A 12,280-nucleotide genomic window follows, 5' to 3' on the forward strand; every position below is an offset into this window, starting at 1 on the left:
ACTGTTTATTATTGTATTCAGTGCAACTAAATACAATCATTTCAAATGTGCAAACTGTTCCATAAATGCAAAAAGGTCAAGCTTATAGCAACTAACAACAAATAGCAAAAATATGCAAATAATAGGAATGTAAACAACCTACTGTGTTTATTGAGAGTAGTGATGTTTTAGAGTCTTACAGCAGCTGGGAGGAAGGACCTACCATAATGCTCCTTTGTGAATCTTGGATGGCGCAGTCAGAAGGAGTGGCAGCAGTTCTGTTCCAGCTGCATGCATGAGATGAAATAAGTGGTAAGAATATCCACATTCTGAACAAATTCTATAAAAACATGAGCAGTACAAAAGCAATGCCATAATTTATTACTTTATCCCTGCTTAAAATTACCAAACATTCAACAATTATGAAGGTTTGTACTGTTCAAATGTCAGTTTTGTTACTTTATGTCACTGTTTTCACTAAGTAAAGAAATGCCACCACAAACAGTTGTTCCAAAATGTTGGGCAGCTTGGGAATGCTTTTTTTTTTTAAGATCAGTATTGAATACGTGATTTACCAAAATATTCACTTTCATGCATTGTTTGTTTTTGAGCACAATCTGATTTAAAATGAACTGCCCTCTTGACTCGTCACTAAGTACAAAATGTACACTTAAAAATGCTATAAAGGTACAGATGAATATTTTTTTCAGCTTTTTTAGGTTAAATCTTGATCAAACTTCCAAACACTGAATAATTATCAGCGCTTTTGTCCTTCAAATGTCACTTTTATTACATTATGCTAAAGAAAACACTTAAAAATGTTTTTTTTGTTTTCATATAACAAATCTAAGAACAAAAAAGGCCCCATTGACTCCCATTGAAACTACAATCTCTAATCCCCACAACTGTTTCACAATAATATTCTGAAATATCTGAATAAGATTATATTATAATCATACATTATAAGCTATTAGGGTTTAATTTTTGAGAAAAGTAGTACATTTTGTCTGTGTAATTTTCCTGTAATATTTACAGAAAATACAGAAAGTAGGCTGTCTATTGTTTTATCTTCTGATTGAGATGAATCTGTTGCTAAGTGACAGACTCAGTCACTATGTAGAAAGCAAGCAATAATTTAATCAGCAGCAAAGTGGCTGTAGGGATAAAGGAAACACCAAGGATTCCATCCTATGTTAAGAATCAGAGATTAGAAAAGCACAAACAAATAAAGACGCTGTTACAGTTTATTCTTAGATGCCAAGAAAGCTTATGACCAGGTGCTCAAAGAAGAACATTTTATTGAAAATAATGACGGACGGATGTTAAGCTTTTGTGATCCATGTTTTGATGCAATGTCTGGGTTGACCAGCTTTTTTCCCCAAAACCAGGAAACCCCGACCTTGACGTAGAGCCACTGTAGTCGTACAACTTGTCTTCTTTTTTTCTGTTTCTCCTGTCACTTCTCAGTATTCAGATGATTTATGTTTTCCCTCCAACTTTAGGCTGAACTTTAATCCTGCGTTCCTTCTGTTCAGTCATCTGTCCAACAGATTTGCTGATAATAATAAATTTAAATCTTCTGGCCAGAATCTGCTGAAATGTGGATTTTTGAACATCCCAACAGATATAAAATTATATAGACTGGGCTCTCAGGACCTGAATTTACTCAGCAAAAGATGAATGTTGACAATATGTATTTTAGTAAAATGAATAGGACAAAAGCTGCAAAGTTGGCAGTAGCTATGGTAATGTTCCCATTAAAGACAGATGGTTCTCCCTGTTTAACGCAGAAGTAAAACATTTTACTTGTAGGATTGTTCAAGATGGACCCATGACTCAGCTCTTCTCAGAATCTCAAATCACTTCAAGCTGTAAAGCGATGCAGGTGAATGTATAGCCTGCTTTTGTTGGACTAGACTCAGTTATTCTTAGAAACTTCAGTACTTTGCATTTTCTGCTTGTATTTACTTTTAGTTTGTTCTTTTTTTTGTACAGCACTTCAAGTCTAATTTTGTTGCATTTTTATGTGCTTCAAAATAAAAATTTATTTAATTTAATTTTACTTAATTTAAGACATAAGAGATCTGAAAAATAAAATTCACGTCTGATGTCTGTACAGTATCAGCTGATGATAATAAGCTGCTGTTTCAGAGGTAACATTACTGTCCCCTGAGTGATTCGTGTAAACTTCTGTAAATGTACTTCTTCCAGCTTCTCTACTGTAAAGGACAATCTTCCATTAATAATAGAGTCCAGCAGGAGGGGTGGGAAACAGCGCCATCTGCTGGGCATGGTTGTTTAATTCACTTCAATTGAAGAGAATCAATTAGCAGTTAATGCAGACTTTTAGCCATCCCAGGATCTCTGGACATATTTTATTTTTACTTTTTCGCTAAATTTGGCTGTGTTGGCGTAAATAAAAAATGACAACAAATGCAAACCTTTGATCAGGATGTTTTTTAGAGGGTGAGTATTATTTCTTATTTATTTACTTACTTATTTAAATCTTTGCTATGCTTTTCATGGAGCAATCTGTGTCTCGTCAGCCCTTTATGTCTGACTGACTTGCATTACTTTGGATTACAAGTAATGCTACTGCTACTGAAACAAATACACTTCAGTAGCACTGAAATGTATTTATTTATTTACATCCCTTCAAAGTACTTATATCTACAAACTGGGAAGCATTATCTCATGTCTCACATTATTAGTAGTCAAAAAAGATAATTGATATGTGAATATTAAAGTTTTAAAAAATTTAGAAAATATACTGTACTCTGTTCTTTGGTATTAAGAAAGAGTATTTTCTTGTCTCCAAAGGACTCTTTATCCAATATATATATAAAAAAATAAACATAAAAGATAAATTGATTAAAATTAGTGTTGATGTGAGTTTTTGATCCCAGAATATTTTCCACAGGTTCATGTTTTTGACGGGACATTACAAGTTATCCATTCATTCTGCAGTTTACTTATTAAATAAAACTCCATGCTGGCTGAATCTACCCATTTGTGTCTGTTCTTAGCATCCCAGCTGAACTCCCACTATGCTGCATATTTTAAAGTCTTTAGACTTAAAGGAAGAATATGCAGTTTTCTCAGGTAAATCATTTCTGTGTTGTTCAAAGAAAGCTGGTGAAGCGTCATCTCACTGTTTGGCTGTTTATGTGTTAACAGGCTTTTTAACAACTTCAGCCAATCAAATAAGGCCCAACTCTGCTGCATGCAAATACATTTGGTCCACTGCTGTTCAGGTTCGGGCTTCTGGGGATCACTGCTTGCAATCAGCCGATCTCTGCGCTTGTGCTGGTCCTCACTCAGTCACCTTTACCTCAACTTAAAAATGACAACTTCAGGGATGCAAAAGGTAAACAATTCATTTATTTTTATTTATTACACGTAAAGAGCTTATTTTCATGTTTTATTGAATGTTTTACGCGTATTTTCATAAGATTTTAGCATGTTCATGAGTGCAGCGCAGAGCAATTTCCATACTTTTAAGTGAATTAAACTTAAAATTGAGATTAGAGACAGGTTTTGCTCTCACGATAGTTTCTGACTTCACCGCCTTTTCTGTGTTTCTACATGTCATCAGTGAAGATGTTTATTTCCTTCTTCTGGCAGGGTAGTCCTCTGACGCTGGTGCTCATGGTTGCCTCTGCAGGCCATCGGAGGAACTCTGCAGTACGGCTACAACCTGGCCATAATGAATGCTCCAACAACTGTAAGCTGCTTGTTCCTGTGTGAGGGATCTCCACTATAACTGCGAGTTACATTCAAACATATGTTATAAAAACAACTGCTCTAAAAGCCCAAATTGCTTTCTCTTTAACATGAAACGGGATGGATTTAAGCAGAGGATTTTTTTATTGCTCGCGAAAAGTTTTCATTGCTTGTAAGAAGTCTGCAGACTCTGTGACCTAATATTTGGGTCAGACGGTGATTTGGCACAAGTGAGAATTAGGTCTGCTGTGTCAGTGATTAGTCATTCTTGTAAAGTGCCCAGATATGTTGAGTAACAAACTCTAATTCTTGAGGTGAGATTGTTTCTCATGATTTTTGCTGAGCAAAGCATCTGCAATGAAATTTAAAGAAGCAAAATCTTCCTTAAGTTTAAACTATAAATATACTCTGAGAAGTGAGGGATTTTGAAACATTAAAAGACATATGGAAGAATTTGTCTTGTGTGGATCACCTTCCAAAGCATAAATGTACAAACCAAGATATGAAATTGAGCTAACAGAGATAATAAGTGTCAGTGTTAACCAGGAATCTAGCATCAAATATTGACCTTCGTGTTCTCTCTTATAGTTCATTCAAACCTTCATCAATGAGACTTTCCTGCAACGCTGGGACATCCAGCTGGAGGACTACCAGGTGACTCTGGTGTGGACAATCATTGTCTCCATCTTCTCGTTGGGGGGATTTGCCGGAGCGCTCATAGCGGGACCAATGACCATCCACTTTGGGAGGTAAAGTGAATGATAGACCTGCTGCCGTCATCAGAGATTGTTCATTTACTTTCATTTTTTATCTAAGCACCTGCGGATGGTGCTAGCCTTTAAGCTTAAATGCTATTGGTATATATATAACAGTGTTCACTTTTGGTGTTTTGTATCAACTACATCTGTTTCCACTTTCTTGCAAATGTATTTATGTACCCTTTGCATATGCTGTCACATTTAAACCACCAAACCTGCTGGGATTTTATCTGCAAAACTAGTGACGTGAAAGAAAAACATACATTAGTTCATGCTGATCTACAAATGAAAATATGAAAAGAGTAACATACATACATTCATCCTCCTTTACTGCTTGAGGTTGCAAGAGGACCAGACCTGCAGCACAATGACCCAAAACACACAGATACAGCTACAACGGAATGGTTTGGATCAAATGATAGACAGGTGTACAAAGGCCAAGTCAAAAAGTCCAGTTCAAAATACAACTGATGACCTGTGGCGAGACGTGAAAATTTATATTTACGACTGAATCCAATCCATCCAATCTGACATAAATCTCATGATTTTCAAAGCTGATTAAAGGTTGTTCTGGAAGGTATTGACTCAGATGGGCTGTGTACAAATGTATACCAGAATTTTCACATTTATTTGCAAATAAATGTGAAAATCTTGTATCTTTCACTTCTCAATTTTGTCTTGTTCTATGACATAAAATCTCAGCGAAACAAATAAGATTGTTGTTTTGTTTTTTCATCTACAAAGGAAAAAATGTCTGCTGCTGAACAATGTTTTTCTCATGAGCGGTGCTCTGTTGGCCCTCACAAGCCGAGCTGCCGGGTCGTTTGAGATGATCATGCTCTCACGTGTCCTGATTGGAATAAACGCTGGTACGGCAATTAAACATTTTCCAAATCACCCATGCATGCCTCAGGAGTAACGTTCATTCATTCATAAGTAGAGTTCATTTACAGAGAGAGCATGTTTGTTTCTTAGGAATCAGCATGAATGTACAACCCATGTATTTTGGAGAAAGTGCACCAAAGCACTTGAGAGGAGCCATCTCTCTGTCATCGGCTGTTTTCACTGCTTTCGGTGTCGTCCTGGGGCAGATCGTCGGTCTCAGGTGTGCTCCTGGTATCTCTAAATATACCAGTCCAGGATTTTAAAAGTGTGTCTCTGTTTTTCAAATGAATAAACAAGTGCGCTTTGTTTCTTAAGGGAGATTTTGGGGTGTGAGTCATGCTGGCAGTATCTGCTAGCCAGTAATGCTATTCCTGGCTTCATCCAGCTTCTGACCCTGCCGTGGTTTCCAGAGAGTCCCAGATACCTGCTTATCGACAGAGGGGACAAAGAGGCTTGTATTAATGGTAGGTACAGTATTATGTTCTAGTGAAGTTCAGTCTACATTCAGCGGCTTTCAAAAGCATTTATACCCTTTGAAACCTGTTTACACATCGTCACATAACAACCAAAAAACAGAGAACAATTGTGAAGGAAAAATAAGTGGAAGGATTCATGGATGTTTTTGAAAAATTTTAAGGATATTATGTGTATAAGGAAAAAAGAACTTTGTAGAACCGGCCTCTTGCTTTGCCATCTTGCTGCAAGTACACCTGACAGTCTATATGTCTCTATAGGCTTTTTCAATTGTTGCCAAAGATTCTGTGTTTAAGTCTGTACTTTGACTAGGTTTCATAATAAATGAATAAGCTTTTATTTAAAGCCACAGTTTTCAATCTATGGTACATGTACCATGGCTGATACCAGGGCTACCTCAAAAGAAATAAAAAACACAATTTTATTCACAGGAGTACTTTACCCTGTAGCTTTTTCTTTTTTTGTTCTCTAAGTACTTTCAATACGCTCTGTGTATGTTTTTTCCCCTCTTTGGTTAGCTCTGCGTCGTCTCCGAGGCTGTGAGGTTGAGAGTACTGAGCTCGATGAGATCCTGCAGGAACAGGCAGAAACTAAAGGCATGAGACCAAGGCGGCCATGGGAGCTTTTCACTGATCGCTCTGTGCGCTGGCAGCTCATCTCTGTCATCATCATCAGCAGTGCCATGCAGCTCTGTGGAAACGACTCGGTAAGCTCCCTGGTCTGGGTCTTTCACTGAGGCCTGCTGTCACGATGGAGATATGGTCAAATTTTTTTTCTCACTTTTGCTAAGAAAAAAAAATACAGCAATTTTTCAGGGACTTACAGATAATGTACAGCAACATTATCTGATGTTCTTGTGGTCAGGACTTCCTTTGATGAATGCTTGGGATGTTGGTGGGAAATTTAGAAGGATTCCTCAGAGCCGCCCGGTTGAGCTGCCAAGTTTGTGTTTGGACTTTATGTTCTTTACAGTTTGTTCTCAAAATGGTTTATTACTGTAGGCAGCTGCAGAAGCATCATAATAAATGTGTAAAAGAGCCCCAATTATTTTTATGTATGATTTCAACCATATTCTCATTTAAAAAAGAAAATGGGAGGCAATACATCACATACATCATACTTTCCTGGAACTTTTAGATTACTTTTTGGAACTTGAACAGCTATTTTCCAGAATTTATGGGGTACTTATCCAAAAAATTATGGGTTACTGTCAACAAATTGCAGAATACTTTCAGAGACTTACAGATTAATTCCCAGAACCTTTAGGTAAATTTCTTTATTTACAGGATTTGTGTACAGACGCAAACAGTTGCTTTCATGTTATGACAGTTCATTGTAAATACATTGACAAGTAGGAAAGGGGCAGGACATTATAAGATGTATCTTCTACCTGCTCCTTTTCGAACAGAAAATTTTGCATGTCACATGGGCATAATAATTTGTTTCATATTTTATTTCTTAAGTTTGTTTCATTCCATTTTATTTTATTTTCTCTTTGATTGTTTTAAAGTCTGTTCAAAATAAATAAATAAATAAATAAATAAATAAATAAATACAGTTTACAAGCTACAATTTTACAAAAATATTTTCCAAACTAACAGGATCCCTACTGGAAATGACTTTACTAGAAAAAAAATATATTTTCCTAAATCTTAACTGATTACTTTTTTGTGAAGTTATATGTAACTTTAAAATTACTAATACATTTGAGAACTGGCAGTTTACTTTTACAAAAATCCCCGGGTTTGTCGAACAATCAAGATCCTTTCCATTACCAGCAGTACTTTCTTGAATTTTCAAGGCATTTTCAGCAACTTTTAGTTATAACTTTTTAGAACAGACAATTATTTATCCAAAACTACTAGTTTTCTTGACTTTGCAGGTAACTTTCTGTAACTTAGGGGTAATTTTTTCCATAATATACCAGGTAAGATGTGTGTAGGGTACCCAAAAATTGTGCTCAAGAAAGAGTAACACTACTTCAATATATATTTAGTAAGGTTAAAGTAAAAGTTACTGTCCAAGAAATTTCTCAAATATAAAAAAAATTGTTTTGTGAAAAGGTTATGTAAGCACTGAATTACTGAGCACAACATCTGATTCTATATTTACACGTTATGTCATCAGTCAGACATAAATCTAAAGTTTTGTGTAAATTCTGATATTCGAAAACTAAAATGAAAAAATGTAGTTAAGAAAAATTATTATGAAGCATTAGAAAAATGCTTCAGAATAATTTTACTAAAGAAAAAATAAAAAGCACAATTTTGTGAAACTGCTCCAAAGAGTACAACAAGTTACTCCAGTAAATGTAACTGAGTAAATGTAGCTGGTTACAACCCACCTCTGGAATTGCATGTTACTCTCAGGAAGCCATAAAGTTGTTTCAGGGACTTATAGTTTACTTTTCCTGGATCTTGCTAGTAGTTTACCTGGAAATTATGAGTAAATTTCCAAAACCTACAGTTGCTATTCTGAAATTTACAGATTCCTCTCTTAAATCGCCAGAAATCTTTTCAGAACCAACAGATTAATGTCTTGGACTCTATCGATACTTTCCAGGAATTTTTCCTGAAGCTTAAAACTGGGCTGCATTATCTACTAGTACTCTGTCACCAGGGTAGAGTAGCTATCAGAAAAGTTTTTAATTTGATTCCAGTTCCCAAGTTCACTCCATTTACTTTTATGGATTTACACTGTTACTTTTGGGAACAGGACTGTGTTATAAAGTGAGCAATTACCAGTTAGTTTATGTTCCTTACAGTCCTGCCCATGAAGATACCCTTTAGATTTTGGAGTATAAATTCAAAATTACATGAATGTTTGGGCTGTGTTATATATATATATATATTTAATTTTTTTTATTTTTATGATGAACTTTGTGCATCTTTGCAACATTTCAAAGCATTATGAGAACAGAAAACACTAACTAAATCTTGAGTTTAAAACCTCTTAACCACATTTTTGGCAGCTTTAGAGAAGACTTTATATTAACACAAATACTCAGAGTACAAATGTTGGCACAATCAGCTTAAAAGCATTAAAACCCCATTAAAATGAGCAGTGATCCCTCGTAACATATTCACATTATGTGTTCTTCTTACAGATTTACTTCTATGCATCTTACGTGTTTAAAGAGGCCGGCATATCTGAAGAACAAATTCAGTATGTCACAATCGGCACTGGGACTTGTGAGTTCACAGCGTGTATTATGTGTGTAAGTTTCTGCCATTTAGTCTCTTGTTATACAACCTGCTGAAGAGGGAGAAAAGCTGCAACTGGCAGTGCTTTAACAAAGGAGGAAAAGCCTGAATCAGTACTAGACTGTCAGAAAACAAATTTTCCAGCAATAAAAATTAAACTTCCAACTTATAAAGTGAAACTGAGTTTAAGTAGAGTGAAACTGCCCGCTGTGGGTGTATATATTACATCAGAGTATGAATAGCATACACCAGATATGGAGTGAGTAAACATACATTGTCTGAAGAGGAAGATATATCACTTTTTCTTCTTTTTTTTTAACCATGTACAGTACTCAACTAATTAGATTTTCTTCTTTTTATTTGACATCCTCCTCCACATACTATCAGCTCTGTAGGTAATTTGACTCATTCTGGATATTACGGTGTCATTAAAAAAAATTACCCACCTGACCAATCAGAACTGCGTGAATCCTTCAGGATGTCTCTTTAAGCAATCAAAGAGATAAAATCTCAGTTGAAAGATTAATGAGATAATAGCTAATGATAGCCTGCCTTAACCAGCAAGTCTTAGACTATTTAAACAATGTTTTATCCTTTGTAGTATATTGTGGATATCTGCTCAATGCAAGTACATAAAAGTGTATCAAATCTCAAATATCTGCAACAATAAAAACAGAGTCTGAAAAATGTGTATTTAACCCCTTCAGAATCTGCTGGTTGAGCGTAAAGGTCGGAGGTTCATGTTGATGGGAGGATTCCTCCTCATGACCATCTGGGCCATCGTCTTCACCATCGCTCTGTCATTTGAGGTAATTGGCATCCGCTCCAACAAATCTCTGCAGATTATTAAAATAAAATAATTATTTTTATTTTAATGTTGCATATTTTATCTTTTTGTTGAAAACAAGATGCTTCTTTTTTCAAACAGCAATATGTGTCTTGGATGTCTTACCTGAGCATGGCCTGCATCTTCACCTATATTCTCAGCTTTGGGATGGGACCAGGTAAGATGAACAAAATGCTTTCCTCAAGATAAAAGCCTAAATAAAATCTGTGTTTTTTAAACCTTTAGCAGCTCATCCCTAAATATGCACAAATCTATGTTTTTCTCCAAGTCTTAAAGACCAGTAATGCTGCAAAATAAGTCTTCTAGCATAATATGTCTGCACTCATGCAATCTCACTGCATTATATCTGCTGAGGTGTGTCTTCCCTGCAGTATAACCAGTTGATGAAATAAAGATTACTAATACTGTGTTCTTTGTAATCTCATTATCCAAAGTATAAGTGAATCAAAGCTATTTGCTTCGAAAAAGTAGAATAAGCTGGAGATGTAACAGGGATGTCTTTTAAAATAAATACTAAAAATACTTCTCTTCTACTTTTATTTTGTGCTTCATACCTTAAAAATTCCAGTAAAGTTTAAAGCACTTCCTAAACCGTGCTTTCTCTTCTACTCTCTCTCTCTCAGCTGGAGTAACCGGCGTTCTTCCCACTGAGATCTTCAATCAGGCGGCGCGGCCAGCTGCATACATGATTGCTGGCTCCATGATGTGGCTCAACCTTTTCATCGTTGGGATGATCTTCCCATTTCTGGTGGTCAGTCTGCAGCCTTTATCCCTCTATTTAAAACACCCGCTGCACCGGTAGTTCATGTAGTTTAAAAATGAAGTGATTCAGACACGGGAATCCGTGTAAGAGAAAAAACAATTATTGTTTCATAAGGTAAGGAAGGAAGCAGAAATGTACATCTCTCATATAGTTTTTCGGAAATTTATGAAACTGCTCACTATGCAAAGGAGCTAGACTTGGAATATTTGAAAATTACCTGTATTACTATGTCTTCTGCAAACAAGAGCAAAACTCTCAAAGTGAGGTAAATTATATATATTTTTAATGATTTGATGCAAACAAATGGGCTTTTTAATAATATTTTAACTCAAACAATAGATGTGTAAACAATGTGAGAAAATCATTGCATGCGATTGCCGTTAAAATGCATGACCTTATAATTTCCTAATAACAAAATATTTGAGATTAGATTTTACTATATTTGAGATTTTTTTTCATATATTTATCAAATTTAAGCCGAGTATTGAACCTCGATGTATTTCCTGTAATTAACACAACACAACACACTATGAATTCTAGGGCTCAATCTGTGTAGAATAAAGAACAGCAATAATTTTAAGTGTTTTGTTTGTTTGGGGGGGTTTTTTGCTATTTTTGCAGAGTGGACTGAGTGAATACTGCTTTGTGCCTTTCGGAGCCATCTGCCTGTCGTCTGCTCTGTACATCGGCCTGTTTTTACCAGAGACGAAGGGAAAATCTCTATCAGTCATCACAAGTGAATTCCACAGGATGAACTTCAAAAGCCAAAATGACAGAAGTTTGGAATTACAGACTCAATATAAGCTGGGCGAAGTGTGTCTTTCCACGGCCTTATAGGCAGACTATTTAATGCTGTAACAACCAGTCCACAGTGTGCTTGATTTTATTAATAAAGAAAAAAAACAAACTGTAGGTGAATCACCAGGAGGGTGTTTCTGTCTCACTATTAAAACGCCAAAAAGTTAACCCAAATATAGAAAATTGAGTCTCCATTTGTTAACAGACAAAACTGACAGCATTTTATTTAAAACTATTTCAGTTTAAAATTTCAAACCAGTGAATCCTCATTTGATATTCAGTGGGGGGGTTTTATGACTGAAACAAAACCTGTTTTAATTATGTTTCCTGCATGGCTTTAAAAAAAAACACATTTTTTTCTGTTTATTAAGACTGTTATGAAGGCATGTTTCTAAATTATTATGTTCATTTGATCCATGATGTTGGAGTTGTTTGTACTTGTAAATATGTACCTATTATGCAACTACTGCTGGTGTGAGACATGGATTGTCTTGTCTTGAATTCTTCCATGAAAACAAATGTTTGTGTGTCTAAAATAATAAAATTACATGAACAAATATTGTCAATCAAAAATAGTATCTGTGAAGTTGCGATTAGACAACTTTCGAAAGTATTCACATTACAACCACCAACTTGTGTCAGTAATTGACGATGTTAGATAATTGCTATTAAAAGTGCAGATCTGAATACTGTTGAGAATTTCCAGGACTAAATTTCCCAAGTTTCCAAAAGAGAAGTGGTGGATACTTCTCCCTCTATATGTGAAACCTGGAAGGGACATAGCTCAAAATACCTGCAGCTGTAACTGCAGCATTGGTGCTTCTTCAAATTAATGATACAAGCTATGGTT

General features: G+C 35.5%; 1 protein-coding gene across 1 annotated transcript; it reads left to right on the top strand.

Annotated features, from left to right (window-relative positions):
- The first annotated feature begins 45 nt into the window (after positions 1–45).
- slc2a11a (solute carrier family 2 member 11a) lies at positions 46–11,487 on the top strand. Its single transcript, XM_032548932.1, is given in 14 exon segments — positions 46–3,081; positions 3,157–3,346; positions 3,604–3,642; positions 3,644–3,703; positions 4,291–4,451; positions 5,205–5,329; positions 5,436–5,565; positions 5,661–5,809; positions 6,338–6,525; positions 8,926–9,036; positions 9,730–9,831; positions 9,951–10,026; positions 10,493–10,620; positions 11,254–11,487. Coding segments are annotated over 14 exon segments (1,788 nt in total). The 5' UTR covers positions 46–2,968; the 3' UTR covers positions 11,470–11,487.
- The last annotated feature ends 793 nt before the right edge of the window (positions 11,488–12,280 follow it).

Source organism: Xiphophorus hellerii, chromosome 20 (assembly GCF_003331165.1).
Source record: "Xiphophorus hellerii strain 12219 chromosome 20, Xiphophorus_hellerii-4.1, whole genome shotgun sequence".
Classification (NCBI taxonomy): domain Eukaryota; kingdom Metazoa; phylum Chordata; class Actinopteri; order Cyprinodontiformes; family Poeciliidae; genus Xiphophorus; species Xiphophorus hellerii.